At 34.0% G+C, this 23607-nt stretch overlaps 1 protein-coding gene across 20 annotated transcripts in view; it reads right to left on the reverse strand.

The window, feature by feature from the left end:
- LOC106661379 (RNA-binding protein Musashi homolog Rbp6) overlaps positions 1-22205 on the reverse strand; it is an 892072-nt gene extending 869867 nt beyond the window's left edge. For 11 of the 20 annotated variants that reach the window (XR_001339703.2, XR_002910290.1, XR_002910298.1 and 8 more), the window contains exon 1: positions 21948-22205. Coding sequence is in view for 6 of the 20 variants with exons in the window: in XM_024226885.1 (XP_024082653.1) it covers positions 21948-22009 (62 nt within the window). In the remaining 14 variants the exon portion in view is untranslated. Of the gene's footprint in view, positions 1-2598; positions 2781-7160; positions 7275-21947 lie in introns of those variants that run through there. The other 9 variants (XR_002910297.1, XR_002910296.1, XM_024226887.1 and 6 more) reach the window with 5 other exon arrangements.
- Positions 22206-23607: the final 1402 nt, after the last annotated feature.

Here is a 23607-nt window from a genome sequence, read left to right on the forward strand (position 1 = left end):
TTAAATTAGCCGGAAGGAAGAAAAGAAAAGGATTAACGAAGCCGGTAGAACAGCTCGTATAAATGTTAATAAGCGTCCGGCGTCTACCTTCCGTGAGTCACCGTGTGGGAGTTCACCTCCTTCGCCCCGTTTAAGGTCGTGCAGCAGTGCGCTCCACTTTCGGCTGATAAAGAGCTCACAAACACGATTTACCCGAGAGGATTCATAAGCCGGTTTCGGCCGAGATTGAAGTGTTTTGAGATTGGGCTCGTCCCCCGTTTCGAATTCTTCTGGGACAAAAGCCGAGAAATAACTTCCAAGCAATTACATGCAGCGGCACATAAAGGCGCGGAGTTATGTTTGCTTCTCCCATCGACTCGCTATTAAGCCAGCCCCTCTCCAGCCGGTTTTAATAATAACAGAGACATGGAAATTTATTGGAGTTGCCTGTTAGGAAAGGCCGTGCGAGCTTCGCTTTCAATTTTTCAAAGCCACTTTGTTCAATGTCGACTCTTTCCCTAGAGTAATGTTCTCTCCAAACAATTTTCAACAGAAATGCACTTTTCTTGACAATAGTTACAATATATGACCTGATGGTTCTTGCCACCTGCGCTTTAATTGTCGAGTCTTTTCTCCCTGAGATTAAACCATGAAAGACAGCCATGTCAAATTTCATCTTTCGAAATTGCTCACAGCTCTGAGGCTGCGATTGTCAACTGGCATGAAGCATCCCCATAGCCTGGCATGACGGTCAAAAAACCGAATTAAAAGGGGAAAATCCTCATCAAAGGACTAGATCCTATATCTAAAGACTGTTATTTTACGGGTTGAAACCTGTTCGTGACCGGTCCCTTTGATAATAAATTGTCGATAATAGATTTTCCCAAGGTCAGGGCGAAAAGGGTTACCACTTCCTTACGGCGATAAACTGCCAAATCGTGAGTTCGAACAGTTTAAGTCATATTGACAACAATCTTGTTTGATAATTACCCCATTTAATTTCAACAGCTTTCATCAATAAGCCCATTTTGTGCGATATTTATGGTTAAAATACAAACTGGTTATAACAAAATATTTAGGAAGGAATTAGCCAGAATTTGTGAAACTATGACATATACAAAAGAACATTTCCAATCAGTATCGTTTATAACTGTAAATTGATAATACATAACCCAACATTTGTTCAGTAAAACCCCTAATTAAAGCAATAATACATTATTAATTTAAAGATGAAATGTTCCATAAAAGGTCTTAACAAAATGGCGACTGATTGTATGTCATCGCGCCGCTGACCCTGCTAATTCTGAACCGAATTCAACAATTTTCTAACGGTAATAGAATTTGTAGGTTAGCAGTTTACGATTACTTTGGGTTTGTGCGAGAGAGCTAACGCAAGAGACAAAATGCAGACATCTACTCAGTATGACTACAATTCAGTAGACTGGACAAACCTGACCCTATAGGCGAAGAATCGGGATCAATACAAAATGGAGGTTGTCAGTTCAACAATGTCTTAACAAAATGGTGGCTTACCAAATAAAATTTGGTATTGTTTTACCCCTTGGAAACTGTATATAATGACCAAATTAAACAATTTGCAATTATTAATATATAAATTTACAAAATACATTACAATTTAATTGGAAATTTTCATTGATGTCTTAACAAAATGGGGTTGGAGAATGTTTTACTCCGTTGAAATTTTAAATTCAGACATTTGTTTTTCTCATCAACGCCATGACACATTATAGTACATAGTTGTCCATTTTAGGTAAGGAATATAATTTGTGTAGAGATAAAAAAAATTATTAGTAGGATTAGCAGTAAAATTTCAAGATTTGTTTGCCTTTATTTGGGAGTTTTAATAAGGTTTGAGATTTTCTTAAGTATGAAAAGATTTGCTTTTTGAATTGTGTAAAGATAAAATGTATGTACTGTACGTAACAAAAAATTTCCCCAATTGCAGTGTTCAAAAAAATGTGTAATAATTTTGAAGAATTCCATAGGTTTTCATTTTGAATTTTCTAATATTATTAATAAATTAATAAAACAGAATGTTTTTAATTGAGTACATTTGGTTTGACGTACTTCACAGACTGATACATTTATCAGATTTGCTGTGTTGAAAAGGCAGGGGAAAAATTTATTCAAAGGCCTTGACAATGTTTTTGCCGTATGTAGACTAAGTGAGAAACAGTCTGACAGGGAATTTCGTAAACAAATTTCATTCGTCTCGTTTCAAAGTCGAATTTGTGAGGAGGGCCTAAAATTAGAAACGTAGACGTGAATAATTTTTTTAAAGGAATGAACAATGACGTCAAAAGGGCAGTAAGTACTGTAGAAAAACGTCGTTTTAATTTTCTATGTACCATGTTCGGTAAATATTTATTGGCAACAGATGTCAATTCGTGTTTTAAAAAAAATAAATGTTTCGAAATTCTGTAGATTCTTGAACTGCAGTTAGCAGACAACACCGACCGAAAAGGGCGATTGGAAGAGTTTTAATTCCATGCGAATCTTTGAACTGGGGGGTTTTTAAAGTCAGTCGCCCTTTGAAGAAGGTAGGAAAAGATAAAAGAAAACGGTGTTCGGCTGTCGGAATGAAAAGAATTTACGAACCAGTTAATGTCTTCTAGGAGCATTTTCATCTCGGCGTTTTCCACTTGGCGAAATGGATGAGGGTCTTCCAGAGAAACAAGGCAACAACAACTGGTACGATAAAACTCAACAAGGCGCAAACTTTGGCTATCGATCAACTTTTAAACCAACTGAATAAGTCGGAACATGTGATTCGGAAATAATTAACACATGTGCGACCGGCGTCCTCACGCGAGTCGAATCCGCCAACGTGTCGGATCCGCTGTCACAGCCAGCCTCGGGCATCAGTTAATCCTCTGCGGATAATGACGCATTGTTCTGCAGAGGGCCGCCCTCGCCCTTTATGCCCGACAACACTTCCGACGCCCCCCAAAACAATAACACCCGTTTGCCAGTTTTTGCCCTCCGGGATCAATAACCTACCCTTTCGTCTCCGTGTTCGCGGATAACGGAATCTTCAGACTATCCTGGACAGAGGTCATGGAAAAGAACAGTTCGATATATCTGACATATATGTCTGATGTGCCACTTGCAACCGTTCAATCCCCATTTAAAAATGCCAGGTAATTTCCATAGTAACAGTGAAGTCAAAAAATAATACAGCTTTCGCACCAAACATCTTGTCGATAGTCAAGATAGATTTTGTTTTCAAATAGTTTTGGAGAAAGTTGGTAATTTTAACTTAACACTTTACTCAATTTAATTTGAACAAACTTTATTTTGATGATTAAAATACATTCTATTTTCAAGTCGTTTGTCAATGGTGATACTGTTTCCAAATTATTTTGGACAAATTACATTTAGTTGATTAAAATGCCTTCTATGTGCGGTTAATCGGGATAGGTTCTATTTTCAAATCGTGTGCTAATAGTGATAAAATTGTCCAATTATGAACAATCTTTTTACTTATTCAGAAATCGTGAGATGCGATCTGGTGTGATGTAGGTTTCAGAAAAACATTTTCTTTATCGTGCCAACGTTTCGATCTTTATTGAGATCTTCAGAGCTCAAAGTGTTTGTCTTCTGTGTAATTGTGCCATTCTTGCGTGTCGTGTTGAGAGTGCCTTTTTTTATTAATCTTTTTACTTTTACGAAATTCAGTAGATTTACAAATTATGTGTTGGGCATGATAGATAATTATTTTCAAATTAATTAATTTAAGACGAAAAATAAATTGCGTTTGTAAATAATGAATTTTCAAATTATTGTGGACAAACTATGTATAGGGGACGTCGCGGTTTAGGCGTTGACACGGCGCTCATCACTGTAAGGTAAAGGTCCCGGGTTCGAATCCAGCGTCCTTTTTTTTTCTTTTTTTTTAAACCCAAAAACTCCGGAACCCCGAGGGTTGATATGACCTCTGCTGTTGCGATTCCTCGTATAAAAAAATACAATTTTCAAAGTATTTTACACTTATCTGTTGTTGGTCAAGATAAATCGAATTTTCAGTTCGCTTTGGGAAAAAAACTACGTTGTTCGACTAGATGAATCCAAATTTCACTTGTTGACTACATTTTACTATTTAACTACGATTTTCAATAACAATAATAGATAAACGGGGGCGTCGGTGGCCGCAAGGTTTAGTCTTTGACACGGCGCTCATCACTGTAAGGTAAAGGTCCCGGGTTCGAATCCAGCGGCCCTGCATTCGAACCCGACATACTTACAAATGGGCTTTATTTCAAAAACACCGGCACCCTGAGGGTTTATATGACCTCTGCTGTTGCGAACCCTCGTAAAAAAATATTTTAAAAAAATAATAATAATAGATAAACCTTCGAATAAGATAGGAGTAGAAAACTACGCAACAAGACTGATATTTTCAAATTATTCTGGACAAAATAATTGTAGGTGGCCAAGATGAATTCTATTTTCCATTCTTTTAAATAAAAATATGTATTCCCATTATCGCATCAATTTATAAATTATTTTGGACTTATCTATCGTTAATCAAGATAAGTCCTATTTTCAGTTCGTTTTGTAAAAAAAAATTAGTTGTTTGCTATATGCTCGATGTATCTAAATTTCACATTGTTGACGTTCACGTTGTTTAACTATTTAACTACGGATAATTATATTTTGTTGAGAAAGATATCTTGTATGTCAAAAATAGATTCTAATTTTGGAAGAAACTGTAATTTTGTTGCCTAAACGAATCGAAATGTCAAATTATTCACTACATTTAACTATAATTATGGTTAACCATATTTTTTTGGGCAAGATATATTCTATTTTCAATAATGGTAATAGATAAACCTTCGAATAAGATAGGAGTAGAAAAGTATGCAACGTCCATCAAGTCTTATTTTTTGAAAGGGTTTCTACTACTGGTACAATTTTCAAATTATTTTGGGCCTCATCTGTTGTTGGTCTACATAGGTTCTATTTTCAATTAGTTTTGGATAAAAGAACGTAGCGTTTTTTCTACACTGTTACAATTTTCGCATTGTCTTGCAACATATCTGTTGTCGGCCAAGGTAGGTTATACTTTCAAGTTATGTTCGCCTAAACGTTTTTCAATACTGTTGAAGTGTTCGTATTATTTTGGACACACTATGTGTTGTTGATCAGGATCGATTCTATTTTCAGGTACATTTAGATGAAAACTGTGTTGACCGCTGATTTAGTTCATTATCTTTAAATCTTTTGGAAAAACATTTGTCAATTTATTTTCGTCAAATTATGTGTTACGGACCAAGGCAGATACTAATTTCAAGTAATTTTGGACGTATGTGAATAATGTTAAAGATTTTAAACTATTTTGGGTGAACTAGCTAGATAATAGACTAGGTGTTATAGGGAAAAACAACGCCATGCAGTATAAGTATAATTTTCGAATGACTGACATATCTATATGATGTTATTCAAGTATTGTTTTATTTTTTAGGTATTCCGGATAAATCTAAGTGTTCTTCGCCAATATATTGGACGAGATATATTAGATTTTCCGTAATGATAATAGAATAACCCTCGATTTAGGTACGAGTAGAAAAGATGGAATTAAAATCAACCGAATCTTTTCTACTCATGTTCAAATAATTTTTTGAATAAATCTAAGTTATATGTGCCACAACAAACCCTATTTTCAAGTTGTTGTATACAAGAAATAAGAGTTGTTTTTTCTTTTTGTTTTTTGCCAAAATACATTCTATTTGAATATTATTTTGAAATAAACTGCGTAGTTTCTGTCAACATAGATTTACAAGTTGTTTTAGAGGAATCTATATGAATATATATAAATCTTTCAAGTAATTCTGGACAATTATGTAATGTATGTCAAATATACATCTCAAAGTTAAATAAAATTTGGGAAGATGTTAGGAATATCTAGCTATTCATTTACGGCAGTTGAATGGTACTCTCAATGGAAGCCTGTGATTGTTTTAAAATCAAATTTAATAAACAGTGTGGTCCTAATCTCGATTTTTTTAAAGCAAGGTAAAGTCGTAAGGCCTCTGAAGCCGCTATAGAACAACTAAACAATGAAAAGCTATAAATAATTCCAATTCTTTCCTTAGCATAATACACAATAAAGTTCTATTTTCATTCATTCATTGTATGTACCCTCATTCGTGTACAGTTAAATTGACCAACACGCAAGCTAAACATATTTGAAGTGGCCATCAGATGAAACAAACAAAACCCACTAGTTTTAACAGCCAACAAGCTAATCAATCATACCACATAAATATAAAATTTCATAACTTTCCTCTAATATCAAGTACAAAACAATAAGTTAGGATTAATTATGCAACACTCACCTAACTGTTCATTATCAGAAAAAACATTAATCCCACTTTGCAAACGAACAATTTAGCAACATCGAATTTAACAAAAAAAAATTATGTAAAACTAGAAAAATCTGTTGCTTAGAAACGTTAATAATATTTTTGCAGAAATATTTTAAAAAACCATGTACAACCGACTGTAAAAAAGTAGAAATAATCGAATCTGACCTTAAAAATGATCATTATACACAATCTTTCAATTAATTAAGGTTTTTAGTTGAGATAAAAAAGTCAATGTCACGAGCGGGATTCGAACCCACGACCTTCGGCTAGATACGCCGCTACTCTACCACCTGAGCTATCGTGACTTCGATCCACTCGGACACCAACCATCTCAACCCCACCTTTTGAATTTTCCCTCAAAAAAAATTTGAATAAAATGTAAAACTAGAAAATTCAGTTGCTTAGAAACGTTAATAATATTTTTGCAAAAAATTTTTAAACAAATATTTTTAAAAAAATATTTAAAAAACCATGTACAATCGACTACAAAAAAGTATAAATAAATCGAATTCTGCCCTTACAAATGATCATAATACACAATAAAGTTCTATTTGTTAATTTTCGTACCGACCCAAATACATTTGAATTGACCAACAAGCAATAGACAAGGTTGAAGGAGCTATCAGAAGAAATATTCAAAACCAACTAGTTTCAACAGCCAACTAGTTAATCATATCATACAAACATACATATAACATCTTAATCTTTTTTTTTTAAATCTCAACATACCTTTTCTTTAATATAAAACTTTAAAATTATAATTAATTATCTTGAATATCATATAACACTCACCCTAATAAAGTCCATTAACATAAAAAACCGAAATTTCACTTTTTTAACGAACGGTTTTACGAAAACAACATTAACAATTTTACAACGCGTTTAACCTTTGAAAAAAATCGAAATACTAAAATTTCTGTTGCTTGGAAACGTTGCTACATAATATTAATATTAAAACAAAAGACTAAATTTGTTTTAAAAAAATAAAAAAAATACTATGGAAATTAACCCGCTGGAAGTTTAGTAAAATTAACTACATTTAGCGACCTAGAAAACTGGAATTTCGCTTTAAGTTTTATAAAGTGTTAATGCTTTAGAGAAATAATTCAGTCGCGGTAGACCAAAACTGATCATTTACCTAACCGTCCTCGCTTATTATTATGTCTGGATTTTTTTTTTAAATAAATTCACTATTATTTAAACTTGTTTTTTAAATGTCGAATTTTCCTAAGAAAAATACTAGGAGGTGATGAGCAGCAAACCGTCTCCTGATCCGCCTATCCTCGTCGGATTTAAGATTAATCTGTTTCGCAAGCCGGATAACACAAAATATTTAGAAAATTATTACAAAAAAGCATCAGTAAAATTAGACATGATTGATTAATTCTTAATTATTTTCTGAAAAATTATGAATACAGAATTTTAACGAAAACTCCACAATTAATTGTGCTTTTATTTGAAGTAATTGGATTTATTTTTTTCTACATTCGTTTTATTTCAGATGGATTTCGATCCTCGCTGTGGTTACCCCTTAGTCTATCTCGTCTAAATGCAAAGATTTTTTTTTTAAGTAACACACTGGTTTAAAATATGATTTTTTAGTTAATATCAAACCATTAAAGGTGTGAAATGCATATAAAGTTTTTTAAATAATTCTTCCGACAAACAAATAGAATTTTAATTAAATCTTCGGACCCGACGAGAAAGTTTTGTGGAGCCCGATAAACAAAAAATACCCCCACCTACCAATCGGCAATTAAAGTTCAGAAAATTATAATATAATTGGGGATTTGTATAGAAAAAATATCCCTAGATTAATTATTTTATTAGTGTTTTTTAACAGAGATATTTCATAAAGAAGGGAAAATTTCTAACAACACCCTTTGGTTCTGTTTATATTTTGAAACGATTTGTCAACTATATTCATTGTCGTTCCGAACTGAAAATCTGTGTTTATTTTTCTCGTAGAGGAACATGGCAAAATCGGTAAGGAACCGTACAAAAATCCAGTTCGACCCTTGAAAAAGTGGAAAAGGATTTTCCTTTCTTCCTTTTTTCCTTGTTTACGAACGGCACAACCGTGGAATTTTCCAGAGAGGGGAAATAATTTAAGAATAAACAAGACATGAGTCGTAAAGAAACCACGGATGTACACTGAATATAAAAACTGCCCATATTTTCTGTAAGAAAATAAAATTATATAAATTTTTACAAAATTTTTGTTTAATAAACATTTAACAAAAAGTCGTATTTTTTAATTGCATATTGAAATTATTAGAAGTTACACCACCTATTTATTAAGATAATATGTACATTTATTGAAGTATGCGTTAATTTAACATATAATTTATGCAAATAACCATAATATTCTTGGTTCTAACTTCTACTAACGACCTATGTATTATTATAAATTTATCCTTAGCTTTTTATAAATTCAGAATCAACTTACGAAACAAACAGCCATGATTCACAATAAACCGAGTTGTTTTATAAATAATTCAACAGGAGTTGTACAATTCGTGCAGTCGTTTAATTGTGACAGCATGAGTCAGCGATAACGGAATATATGTCGTGATGTGACATTTACAACGACGACATTTTATGTTTAAACGAATTGCTCATTTTATGATTTTAAACACTGTTTTATCATGTTTTAAAGGAACGCGGTTCGTATGACCATTGGTTCGCTGAGCACTGAGCAAGTGCCAGCTTTGCGACGACCTCTGCTGAGTCTCGCTCGATCGACACCGGACATCGGACATAAGCTCCTCTTTCCAACGATATGCATAATTTATATTTTCGTTAGGGCTGGGGTCGCCATGTTAAATTTCTGCAGATTTATACTTGCTCTCGTTGTATTTTTACATGTAAATATTGCCCAAAATACGTTTATTATTACTTAAACCGATAGATCTCTACAAACTCTATCCACGAACCTATTAACATATCTGAGACGTGAATTACATAATAAAATATAAAAAATAATAATAATAGAGAGTTTTCTCCATTAGAAGCGACCTTAAGTTTGTATCTGCGAGTTGACGATATAAGCTACAAAATGGCACCTGACTTACCTCTTTGAGACTATTATTTAGACAGTTATTTAAGGGATAACGATAAGACCATTTCGTTACGGTACACATTTCTGTTCTGGTACTCCATACGGTCCGATGTGATTTTAAAGACGTGTCACGTGATTTCAAACAGAACAATAATGATTATCCATAAGAAAAATTTCTATTTTCAAGTCGTTTGTTAATATGGGAATGTTTGCAAATTATTTTCGACAAATTATGTATTGGTGAGGAAAAGTGAATAAAATAATATTAATAAAAAATTGTTTGTTCATTACATTAAATTTTTTGGGTTTAATTCGTGCACAAATTTCACATTAGGCCACGCTAGAAGTATTCATTTAGCTTTATTCGTTCCTGGGTAAGTAAATAAGCAAACAAGGTTCGAATACGCGTTAAAGTTTTATAAAATCATCGATTTCCTCCGTAATGTGGATTTTGTTTTCAAGACGTTTTAGAGTTTTGACAAACTGGGCAGTTTTTCAAGGGAGGTCCAATTTTCAACCCATTCGGAGGAAAACTATGTAACATGTCTCAATGCATTTTAAAAATATTTTGGATAAACTTTTCGTAGTTAGGTTCTATTTTCAAGTTTTTTGGGGAAAAGGAAGAACTGATAGTAATTTCTAATTATTTTTTTAAAAAGTTATATGTTGTTGGTTAGAGCATTATTTTCAAATGGAGGAAGATTGTCTTTCTTTCAAGAGGAAGATTGTCACTACTGCTACAATTTCCAAAATATTCTGGACAATCCTTTTACTTTTAGGAAAATCAATGGATTTTCAAATTATGTTTTGCTCAAGAAAGATTATAATTATTTTCAAAAAGTCAATTTATAGAAAAAAAATAAGCAAATTTTTTGAAATGTTTCAGTTTTCAAATTATTTTGGACAAACTATGTGCATTTGATCAAATAAGATTTTATTTTCAACTCATTCTGGACGAAAAATAAGAAACGTTTGTCCATATTTATAGTATTCCCAAATAATTTTGGGAAAACCATATGTTTTTGTGCAGGATATTATTTTCAAGTCGTTTTGGAGGATAGCTGCATAATAATTGTCACTACTGCTACCAGTTTCAAATTATTCTAGACAATCTTCATACTTTTATTGATAATAGGTTCTATTTTCAAGTCGATTGATATCATTGGCCTTTTCAAGTATTTTGGACATATATTTGTCAATACTGCTTCAGTTTTCAAATTATGTGTTGTTAATCTCGTTAATCTATCTTCAAGTCGTTTTATAGGCAGAGCAAGCAACTTTTTTCAACACTGCTACAATTTTTAAATTATTTTGAACAAATTATGTATAGTTGGTCTAGATAAATTTTATTCTCTATTTATTTTGAAATTGTACGTTTAAAAATACAGATGCAATTTTCAAATTAAGACTGATGCAATTTTCAAATTATTGATTATTTGGAGATCGTGAGATGCGGTCTTGTGTGATGTAGGTTTAGAAAAACATTTTCTTTATCGGGCCAACGTTTCGATCTGTATTAAGATCATCTTCAGGGCCTGGGATTTACGAACATTGTTTAACATTAACAAATACATGTAAAATTAAAGTATTTGTACTCACTCAAAGTGTGTTTTCTGTTTAGAACTGTACTTTGAATATACCTAAAATATCTATATTGGGTACAACTTTGTATAAATTCATTTTCGAACCTTACATGCTATATACTACTATATAATAAAGAATTATTCAGAAATCGTGAGATGCGGGCTGGTGTGATGTAGGTTTCAGAAAAACATTTTCTTTATCGTGCCAACGTTTCGATCTTTATTGAGATCATCTTCAGGGCTNTTAGGCCCTGAAGATGATCTCAATAAAGATCGAAACGTTGGCACGATAAAGAAAATGTTTTTCTGAAACCTACATCACACCAGACCGCATCTCACGATTTCTGAATAATTATCGATTAACGGTCACTAATCACCACACACACATATATAATAAAGGTCGAAAGGTTGGCACAATAATAAAAATGTTTTTCAACATCGCTCAAAACCACATCTCACGATCTCCAAATAATTAACGGTCACAAATACTACACATTTCAAATTATTTTGGAGAAACCGTAGGTCGGAATGTAGAAAAAGGTATAAGTGCAATTTTCAAATAAATGCGAATTGTATTTAAAATACATTCTATTTGAAATGTTGGCTTATAAATAACACGGTAATCCATGTGGGAAAAAAGAAAGAGGATTCATCTTTTATCATTTGAGATAGTTCCTCCACCCAAACGGTTTTTTGAATAATTTCGAATTAACCTTTTAGTTCCTGTGATACGGGATCGGCAAAATGTATAATTACTGTTAGTTAATGGTAAAGGAGTACGCTCGTGCATTAGGCCAGAATGCGTCATTTCTCCTTCCGGGCTCGCATTACAAAACTCATAACCGCAATTAATTAATGCAAAACATAAAACGGGGCCCGGGTCAGTTGCAATAATAGGAATACGAAACGCAATTATCCCCAGGATCCTCGGCCTGGAGGGACGGGGAGTAAATATGTTAAGAGGAATTAAGCCGGGGGGAGAATGGTGTGCGGACTCGTAACTCCGCAAACTCTAAATCTTGCGAGTTCCTCCACAAATCGATGACCCAGAGCGTTCCCGGCCGGCCCTCTTTCCATTGTCGGCCCCCTTTTCCCATTTTGCTGCCGGTCGTCAGCGAGGCCTGCTGGTGACAAACGGTATTCCGTCGTCTTCTCCAGCGTTTCTCATTCTCTTAAATTAATGGAACTACTTCCAGGACGCGGATTAAGTTTGGATTTAAGTCCACCCTTTAGTAATCACAAGACTTTTCACAGTAACTGACTTCTTTCTTTAATTCATTAAACCCTTCAATTAAATAACAAGTAAAATTTTATTCGTATCCGATCATAGAACTCCTGCCAGACGCGTACGGCATCATACACAATGGATTTATGTACTAGTTTATTAATCGTGTCTCTCTATGGCTAATCAAAAGGTGCTATGCAAGAAAGAACAAATTTGCAATTTCTTTTTTCACCAAACAAGTAATTTTTGTCACGAATGATGTGAGAAAACTCCATCTTAAATTAATGTTTCGGTGTTACCAGGTAAAATGTTGATGGTCAGGATAGAAAATATTTTCAAGCCGTTTTGGAGAAAACCACATAACATTTGTCAAAGCTGATAGAATTTTCAAATTATTTTGGCCAAACCATATCTGATTTGTCAAATATAGATTCTATTTTAAAGTCGTTTTTGAAAAAACTGTAGGTTGCTGCCTACATGAATCGAAATGTCAAGATATTGACTACTTAAATTCACTAGTTTTCGTGGTCCGCTTGACCAATAAATATCTTTCAATTAATTAAGGTTTGTAGTTGAGATAAAAATGTCAGTGTCACGAGTGGGATTCGAACCCAAGACCTTCGGCTAGATATGCCGCTACTCTTCCACTTGAGCTATCGTGACTTCGATCCACTAGGACACCAACTTCCCATCTCAACCCCACCGTTTGAATTTTTCCTCCTTTTTGCCATTTTTCAAATGTCGTGTAATCTATTTGATTCTCGGCGACAAATGAAATGGCCACGGTGAGCTTTAGTGAAGTATACTTCATTTTAACTTATTAAATTTACTAGTTTTCGTGATCCGCTTGACCAATTAATATCTTTCAATTAATTAATCAATTTTTTGTTCAATTAATCGAATTCTCGATATCTCAAGTGGTAGAGTAGCGTCATATATAGCCGAAGGTCGTAGGTTCGAATCCCACTCGTAACACTGACTTTTTTATCTCAACTAAAAACCTTAATTAATTGAAAGTTATTGGCTACATTTAACTATAATTATGGTTAACTACATTTTGTTGGGCAAGATATATTCTAGTTTCAATAGTGATAATACATCAACCCTAGAATAAGATAACAGTGGAAAATTACTGTCTAACAAGACTGGAATCTTTAAATTACTCTGGAGGAAATAAGAGCATTTTGTCAAGATAAGTTCTATTTTCTATTCGTTTTGGATGAACCTGTTTCCCAATACTGCTTCAATTTTTTTATTATTTTGGATCTATCTGTTGTTGGTCAAGATGAGTTATATTTTTAATTCGTTTTGGATAACACTAAGTAAGGTTTGTCATTACTACTTCAATTTTTTGATTATTTTGGATCTATCTGTTTTTAGTCCAAATATGTTCTACTTTCAATTAGTTTTGGTTAAAATTATATCATGTTTGTCAACATCGTTTCAGTTTTCAAATTATTTTGGGTCTACCTGTTCTCGGTCAAGATGGATTCGTTTTTATATAAAAATGTACGTTTTTCAATACTTCTTCCATTTTCAAATTATTTTGGATCTATCTGCTGTTGGTCCAGGTAGGTAATATTTTCAATTCGTTTTGGATAAAACAATGTAACATTTCTCAATACTACTTCAACTTTCACAATATTTTGGATCGATCTGTTTTTGGTTAAAATAGGTTCATTTTTCAATTCGTTCAGATTTTAAAACTATTTGTGGATTGCTAAAATAGATGTAATTTTCAGATTTTCAAACTATTCTGGATAATGTATGTTTGATAAACTAACAATTCCCACTTCCCATTCCTCCTTGGGTTGGTCTGCCTTCATTCTGCTCACACGCAATATGAGCAATATATATATATTCGAGTCGTTTTGGACAAATATATTGATATGTAATGTTAGTAATAAATATGTTAATATATATGTAATGTTAGTCCAGATAGATTCAATTTTCAACCCTTTTCTAACGAATCTATGTAATATTGGTCACGAAATATTGCATGTTTAAGTCGTTGTGATGTAAACTTTGTAATATCTCTCCAAATCAATTTTGGAGTAAATTATGTAGTTTGTCTTAACAGGTTCAATATTCAAATATATTTTGTTAGGAAACTGTATAATTATTAGTCTCGGGAAAATGAATATTCATCCGTTGTTGTGAACAAATAAGAAATAATATATTTTAATTATTACAAGTTGATTAATACGCATTTTAATAATTGTATCCTGAACGACGGAGGCGGAATCAAACATCAAAGCTGGCGAGCTTTAAAACTTTATCCGAAACGTTTATTCACTGGCCTTTTTTCACGGAGAAAAGCTTTTGTGTGATGTATTGTTTCTCTTTTTTATGTTGTTTTGTTCGAGCACTTTGTAAAGCACTCTAAGTAATTCAAGGTATAAACTTTTTTTATTAAGTTATAAAGGTGTAAATTAAACAAAGTCTTCAAAAAACTACATTGGTTTCAACCTTCACAACATTGTACATTTTAAAAATTGTCTCAAAAAAGAAAAATTTGCCAATAAAATGAATAAAATGAAATACGTATTTATATTATTGCATGGGATGATGATAAATAACCGGAAAAACATTTTTTGCTCCTAATGATTTTATTTTAATATATAAAAGTAAAGTTCCATGATCAACTAGGATTTCTTTTTTTTATGTTTTAATGTGTTTCTCGAATTTACAATAACAGCCGAATGAAGGACTTCCTTTTTTGTCAGTTAAGTCACGAGCGCTTAATTCAAGTTGATAAGCGCAAAATGACGTCCTGTCACGGGGGGGGGAGCAGACGTGGGCAGTTACGATAAATTAGTGTTGGGTCCTTGTTCGTCAGCACTGCTTATTTGCAGTTCGAAGATACAAGGAACAAGGAAAAATCCGAACAATTTTGCATGTATGTTATTAATTAACTTGGTGGGGTTTTTTAATTATTTTACTTTGGTAGGCCCGAGTTAAAACTGTGCCCTAAACTATAAAAATAACTTTCGAGAAGTTTTAAATTGTAGAGAAATTTTGTTTTTCAAATTAAAACTGATTTTTTTCACACTTTTCTGTATTTTCTCACTGTACTGGACACAAGGAATCCAAAAATAAAACCTTGAGGAAACACAATTTCAATAGGATTTTGACAGGATACAAAAGATTAAATAAGCGATGTAAAAATCGACTTATATGAACTGGACCTCACTTCTCTCCAGTTTCTCACTGAACTGGAAACAAATAACCCAAGAAATCATTATACAACCTCATAAACTTTGTAAAAAAAAAGAATTCCAACAGGATTCTTGACAGGACTCTACAAACCAAATAACGAATGAATGAAATGCAATGAAAAACTGGAGTGACTGAACTGGTCTTCACTTCTCTCCTTTTTCTCACTGAACTATATACATGGAAACAAAGAAAGCTTGCAAAATTTCCGAAATCTTACAGAAACAAGATTTTGACATAATTCTTAATTAAATACCCAGCGCTACAGGACTGGCCTTCACTTTTCGTCAGTTTCTCACTGGAAAGGAACCCCAGAAACCCCTTATAATCATAAACCTTGTAGAAAAAGGATTTCAACATGATTCTTGATTAAACACTCAGCACTACAGACTAAATAAGTTATAAAAAAAACAGGCTAGTTCCAGTTGTTGAGTGAACTGGACTTCATTCTCTCCAGTTTCTCGCTGGAATAGAGCTCAAGAAATCCAAGAAAACTTGCAGAATTTAAGAAAACATGTGGGAACTTAGGATTTTAACAGGGTTCTAAACAGTAGACTGCAGACCAAATTTCAAAATATTGCGGCATGGAGATCCTGTAGACAAATCTCATATGTATCAGAATGTTTTTGGGGTCTTATAGCATACCGTGAAAGTTCCTTGGCAAGTAATAAAATTAGTTAATTGTACACTACGAGTATTGCAAGTATTGAACAAAGAGAAGAAACCCCACATTGTTTTAGTTTGCTTTTTTGACTAAAGTTCAAACCCGCCAAAATAGAAATATGCGTTTATGTTAAAGGCTTCCTTACAATCAAACAAGTTTCCTTGTTGGAACTCATATTGGATATTCTTTTTAATCACATAAGCGAGATAGGACTGTCCAAAGGCTTCCAGTTCTTAACCATTGCGAGAAGCCTTATCGGGCCTACGTATCCTGTCAACCACTTATTTGTTTTATTTTAGATTGCATATTGATCAGTGCCGACAAAAAAAATCAGGAGAAAGCTTTTCTTTTATAAATCTACTTTTACAATCCGCAGTTTTATATAGGCTATTTTATTAATCAAATAGCTTATATTCCTGTAACAAATAATTTATATATATATATATATTTTACATGTTTCGAAATAGACGTTGCACAACATAAGCCGCTATTTGTAGAATGCAGGAATGTTCCGGCTCTGATTGAGTAAGAGAAATGTTAACAGTCTCAGTTAATTATTTATTTTTTATTTTTTTAATACCTACTAGACACTAGAATTACAGTAAAGAAATTATTATGAAAAAAAATTTAATTGTGCGAGTTTTCGAATCAATCACATCGAAAATTAACGCCCTCGGCTCGGTGGAAACGATTACGTGCGAATAAATCTTCAATGATTGACTGGTTTTTGAATCTCACCCCGTTTGAAGCACGTCTTTCAGATCGTCAGGATGAAGATTTTTATTAAACAAGCAAAATTATTTTTTTGTATACCCATTACATTCATTTATATACTGGAAGTGGAAGGATAAATGATTTAAGTATGTTTCAGGTAAGACTAAAGGGTTGTTGTTTTTTTTTGAGGGGGAATAGTTCGATTTCACTTTCGTTTAATCATTTTATTTCTTCGTGATATTTCTTATTGAGGTCTGCTGTATAATTGCCTAGTAGACAAGACGTTTCCGTTCGTTCAAACTGGTTCTGCGATGTCTCCATATCCTGTTGGATGAGATGTGTTATCGATATTGAGTAGCTTTTGTTGTGTATGAAAAATAATAATAATAAAAGTGTATTTCGATGACACAATTTAATTTTTGTCAAAATAAACAGAATATTCATGTTGTCCTGTAAAAGCACTGCGGGTTCATCGCCAATATAGTTTAGAACATTAGACAATCTAAGTTTTGTGTACCAAATATACACTATTTGCAAGTTGTATTAGACAAAACTAAGTGATTTTTGCCAATATAGAGCCAATTTTCAAGTTGTTTCGGACAAAACTATCCGTATCGGATAAATCCGATTGTCAAGTTGTTGTACCCAAAACTATTTGTTGTTTATCAAATTTTATCCAATTTTCAAGTTGTTCTGGACAAAAATATTTGTAGTTGGTCACGATAAATTTTATTTATTAGGGAATTTCAACTACAAGGTTATACGAACCCTCGAGGTACCGGTGTCTTTCGAACCCAGGACCTTACAGGATGGATCTTACAGTTGCGGCCTCCTACAAGTTATCAAGTTGTTCTGCACAAAACTACGCGTTTTTTGTCATGATAGTACACATGTATAGTTTTGGACAAAACTATGGGTTCTTTCGCAATATAGATCAAATTATGTTTTGCACAAAACCATGTCCCCAATGTTGATTCCATTTTGAAATTGTTTTGGACAAAGATGTGTGTTTATTGCCAGTATAGATCCATTGTCTAGTTCTTCAAGACTAAGCCATGTGTTACTTACTAATATAGATCTAATTTTCATGTTGTTCTGTTTAAAAATATTTGTCGTTTGTCAAGGTAGTTAGTTCCAAGTTTTTCTTCGCAGTTTTTTATTTGTTTAGTTTTTGATAAAATGGAGTAACTTTTGTCAAGGCTTGATGGATTACTAAACTATTTTTTGTCAATACAGATCCAATTACCATGTTGTTCTGAACAAAACTATTTCTTGTAGGTCAAGATCGATCCAATTGTCAAGTTGTTAAAGATAAAAGCGTATGTGTAGTTGATCACGATAAATCTTATTCTCAAGTTGTTCTGGCTAAAAATATTTGTTTTTTGCAATTTTCAAAATTTTCCTTATACAACTATATTTATTTGACTTTTTAAATCCAAGATTCAAGATAACTCGCACAGAAGTCTGTGCTATTTTCACGATGTTTAGATTCACACTACATTTTTGCAAAAGCCATACAAATATTTATTATTACAATTATTTACAAATTATTTTAGACGCTCTATTTACGTATTTCATGCCATTTTCGAACCAATCAATGGTGTCGCCATTTATGTTTTTGGTAAAGATTAATGTTATGTCAAGTTATTTTAGAGAAAACGATTGACCTATTTTATAATGTTATTCTGTTTACCAAGGTTTAGGAAAAACTACTTATTATATATCTAAATGAATTCTATTTTTATATTATCTTAGACAAGCTCTCGCTTTATGTAAAGAGATATTAAATTCTCGGGTCATTTTCGACTAAACTATGTAATTTCTGTCAAAATAAACTCAATTTTCATGATGTTTTGTGACAATATACTCGTGTACAAATTAACTATAAGTATCTTTTTAGAAAGATTAAACACTTGTGTTGTTTCTATCGACAGATTCGATGTTGTTTAAAATAAAATTATTTCTTGAGTGTGACGAAGAGTCAAGTTTTATTTTTGTGGCTAGATTACTTATGGTCAATTTAGGAGAAGGTTGATTGCTTGTGATCATCCTTGTCTAGTTGGTTTTGTACAATGGTCGACTTATTCCGTGGACGTCTGCCTTTGTCTTTCGTGACCGTCCTTGTTTCAGAGTCTGATGAAGGTCGGGGTGGTGAGACCGTCTTTTAATCGTTCCAACTGTTCTTTTAAACAGAAGGCTTAATAAATAAACTGAGTACGAATGTATGCAGTAGTGATCCATCATTTTCTTGAGACGAGGTCGTTGAGTCAATAAATAAAAAATTAACTATTTTCATTTTTCACAATCTTCTCGCTCTTCCACTCGAGGCATTCCACACATCAATGTCTTCGCTGAAAAACCCAATGTTTAAATCTATTAAGTCGATTAATACAAAATGGACAGGGATTGTCCAAGATGTATGTGCATGAATGATGCATAACTTTCAAATTTTATTTGATAACAGAAATTTTAAACTTTTGCAAGATCCATCGACAGTAAATTCTTTAATGAGGGCCCTAGTAAATTTGCGCTTCAGCGACAAATTGAAAGCGAAACAAACAATTTCATAACACTGTGACGGATATCTTTCATCCTAATAAACACAATAATACGCTTCGCTTATTTTTCCACCGCTTCATTGAAGACATTTTAATCACGTCTCTCGGCAAAAATGACAAACGAAATCACAGTTAAGTCGTTAATTAACGAAAGACATCTCCTCTGACGAATTTATTTTATACTCCCAGTTAAATAAATGCAACGGAGTGGCGTTACAAAAAATAATAAAGACCAATTGGTCCCTCAGCGGCGCTATTCATGATTCATCCTTAGGGATGCCCATATTTGTATTCCATCCTCATGGTCGGAAACAAAGTAAGAAGGGAAAAAATAAAGTAAGTTTTCCTCATTTTTTTACCCCCCTTTTCACCGCCTGCCGTTGTCATTTTTGCTTGTCGTATGTCTTGCGCGGAATTACAGTTGGAATTGGATCATTATAGATAAACAATAAAAATTGCGTTATTTTACGTAACCGCGTTGATTTCCTTATTTCAATCACTCACAATTTTAATCCTCGCACTGCATAACACTTAGCCTGATAAGAGCTTCACAATATTCATCACAAAAAAACTTTTAAAACATTACATTCAAACATTGTGATGCTTTTCTAATTTAAAAACCTTTCCTTTACTTGCAATAAAAAATTAGGAGGATATAAAATTAAATTTAAATTTGAAAAAAAAACCTAGAAAATTTTAAAATACGAATTCGGTTTGGTTTAAAAACCTGTAAAACAAATGTCATAGAAAAAAAAACTTTTGCATATTTTAGCATAATTTTTCGGGTTTGAGGTCTAGTTGTCATTTGGTCGTTAATTATCGCTACGAGGTAACATTACCACGTGAACAACCGTGCTGTAATGTTTTACATCTCAATCCTCATTGTCATTGAAAAAAATGATTTACCGGACGTGAATCAAAAATTGTTGTTATTGCAAAACGGCTACGTCGCGTTCTTACATCTGTTATTGGAAACTGACATTCGATAAGAGAGTTTAAAAACTAATAAATAATATGTGTTTTATGGCGCGTTTATGATAACGGTTAAAAAAAAAAAGTGTAAAATTTTTTCTTTTTAAATCCCACTTCGATTACCCGCGTGCCAAATACATTTTAAATGACAGAATCGATCATAAATCATGCTGGCATGATAATAAACATATACAATTTGTCACGTTGTCATTATCAATCTTCGACTCTAACGATATTCTTCTAATTCGGAGGTCGCCTTTCGAGCTGGCACCAAGCTATTTGTCATAGTTCATAAACAAAATCTTAAATCGGTATATTTAACAGAACTCAAGTTACGTTTAACACTGTAAATTTAATAAAAATCAAGAATAAAACGCATAAACAACATAATAGAATAAACCATTTAGAAAATAAAATGTTATCGGATATAATTACAGCATGAAGACTATAAGTTATCAATAATTAAGCGTAATTTTTCCCCTAAACTATTTTATGTTAATGTATATTTTAAGACAACATGCTCCTTATAGTTAATGACGGCTGGGTGAAAAAGATGCAATACTGCTCTACAAATTACTTAAAATCAAAACTTATTTGCAGTACAATGACTGAATTGAACAATTGAATAAATCTGTTTGGTAATTTTAAAAGACATTATCACCAATTGCTTCGACCAATGTTGCTATTTTCGTATATTTGTTGATAATGATTCTTCTGAGGTCATTTAAGAACCGATCTTAAAAACGTTGTAACTTGCAGCCTGGTGCTTCTCTACGGTCCGTCGACACCATGCAGTTCAATTAGCCGGCCGCCTAGTACTGACCGTAGACGGACCTTCGTCAGAGAAGTCGCTCGTGCGGTCTGCCGATCCACGTGACTTTTCCGCGACGGCCCTCCAGTAACACAGGTCACCGGTCATCTCCGGATGGTTTGATGTTTATTTCTGATCTGGCCCCGAGCCACGTTTCCCTACGATCCTCGACATCGGCCCATTAACACCCCGTGTCGTTCCATTCAAATCCGAGGCCGCGGTGCGTGTTATCGTTCGCCCGCAGAAAGAGGACGACGGACACGGCCTGAACGACCCCGTTATCACGAGGGTCCGCCGTGTCAATCGATGCCATTATGCCGAAGAGTGTTACATCATCGTGTCGTCAAAGGGTTTCGTAAGTCCTCCGGCGAATCAGCGCCTCACGGCGGCCATAATTTCTCCAGCGCAAGAGGGAAATTCAAAATGGCCGAGGTCAATTCTGAAATTTGTAAACAAAAGTGCACGTGAGCGGATGGGCCGCCGGCGGTGAGACGGCGCGCCACCGCCAGAGACGCCCACATCACGCCGTCGGGCACGACTCCGGGCCCGCGGGTGACGGACGACTTCGGTCCGGTTGATTTGGCGAAGGGACGGGTGTCGTACGTCCGTCGGCGGAGGAAGAGGGCATGCCCGGCCCCGCCAAACGAGAAATACAAATATACAGGACGGCCTTGACCCTGAACGGGCCGAGAGCGTCTATCCCGCCCGCAGGCCGTCTTCCCCCCGTGGGAACGGTACGCCGCCCCCGAGGCGCTCCTTATATAAAATCACTCACCCTGGATCGTTGGGTACTTCCGTCGGCCCTGCTACGACCTCTTGTCCCTGTGACTCCATCATCGCACACTGATACACTGTGACTGGAGCGGCAGACAGAGAGAGACGAGTGAGATAGAGCGAAGAAGAAAGAGTCGAAAACTCGAGGGGAGAGCGAACTACACACTAAGAGAAGGACAATTTACTAAAAGGTAAGAGCTGAGGCCTCACGTACTTTCTTTAGAGACGGCCGGCGCTAGACTGAATGTAGTGGGGATTTTATCGAACTGATCCAGAATGGGAACCTACCGCCCAACGCTATCTGTCCGATCCCCCACCAAGTCGACGAGCCCATCGATCCAACACGCCGGCCACCACCCACCAATTCTCATTTTAACTCTTCCTCGGTGACTGCAGTTTCCTTTGCGGCGAAACCGGCTTCGGCGCTCGCCGTCTTCTTCCAAAACCGCCGCCGCGTCGTCCTCTTCACTCTTCCGACCCGTCGACTGCGGACAAAGTTGCGGTGAAAACTCCCTCCGTCGCCGGAATTCCGTACATCCATAATTTTTTTTATTATTATCACTTTTATCGCATAATGTACATATATGACACCATTTACACCACAACACAAGCGTCAACTTCGTCTCAGGATTCCAAACTGTCTTCATATCCAATTATTTTAACTTACTCAATTCATCTCATATATTAGACTGACAACGGTAAAGTGAACGTAATCTAAGCCAAACTTATGTATATAACCAAACTGTATTCTAAACCGCTTTTCAATTCAAGACAAATTTAACATTCCAACCGATTTCAACTTATTCCTCCGAACACACAACTGAACAACTGGACTTCATCACAAATGAAATTCAATTTCAAAACAAATTCAATTTATCGCATTACTATGTCCCAACATATGGATTTATATTTAACTATTCATAAGCGAAAATCGACATAATCTTCCCAAACAATTGTTTGATTTAATGTTTAACTTCTTTCAAACTCATTAAATTGACAATATACCAAACATTATATTTATTAGGCAAAACTATTGTTAACATTGCAGTTATATGTGATACATAACGCCATCGTTGTTTTCACCTTCTCTTTTTTTTTGCTTGAAATTTTGTCGTAAATGTTGAGTGTCAAACCAGATCGAAGTCTTTTTTTCCCTATAACACCGTTTAAATATAAATTGATTGGTACATTATGAACGGTATAGGATTACCTGTATCAACCACTCAACTACATGATTTAGAATTACAATTAATATGACGTTACATTTGAATCAATTTCGTAGTAGTTTTCTTAGATTCGAACAAAAACACGCCATATTTGCATTGGAAAAAGTTGCATGTGATTGGTTTCAATTTGAAATACGTCATATTTAAATGAAATGTTGAATTTAAATAGAAATCAAGTGCGACAGGGCTTGAATAAGCTACTTAATGCTTTAGTCCTATTTGAAATATTTCAAATTTGGGTGAGAATGAGACGAATTCAATTTAAAAATAATCAAATCTGGTACTGATATAAGATACCTATAACTTTGGTTCGATTTATTATTGCGCTTGAGTATAGAAATAAGTTACTTATCGGTTGGTTTTTCAAATTTGCATGTGAATATTACCTATTAGATTCAATTTAAAATACATTAAATTTAAATATAAATAAATTAT

This window comes from Cimex lectularius, unplaced genomic scaffold (assembly GCF_000648675.2).
Source record: "Cimex lectularius strain Harlan isolate CLEC.00 unplaced genomic scaffold, Clec_2.1 scaffold68, whole genome shotgun sequence".
NCBI classification, from domain to species: domain Eukaryota; kingdom Metazoa; phylum Arthropoda; class Insecta; order Hemiptera; family Cimicidae; genus Cimex; species Cimex lectularius.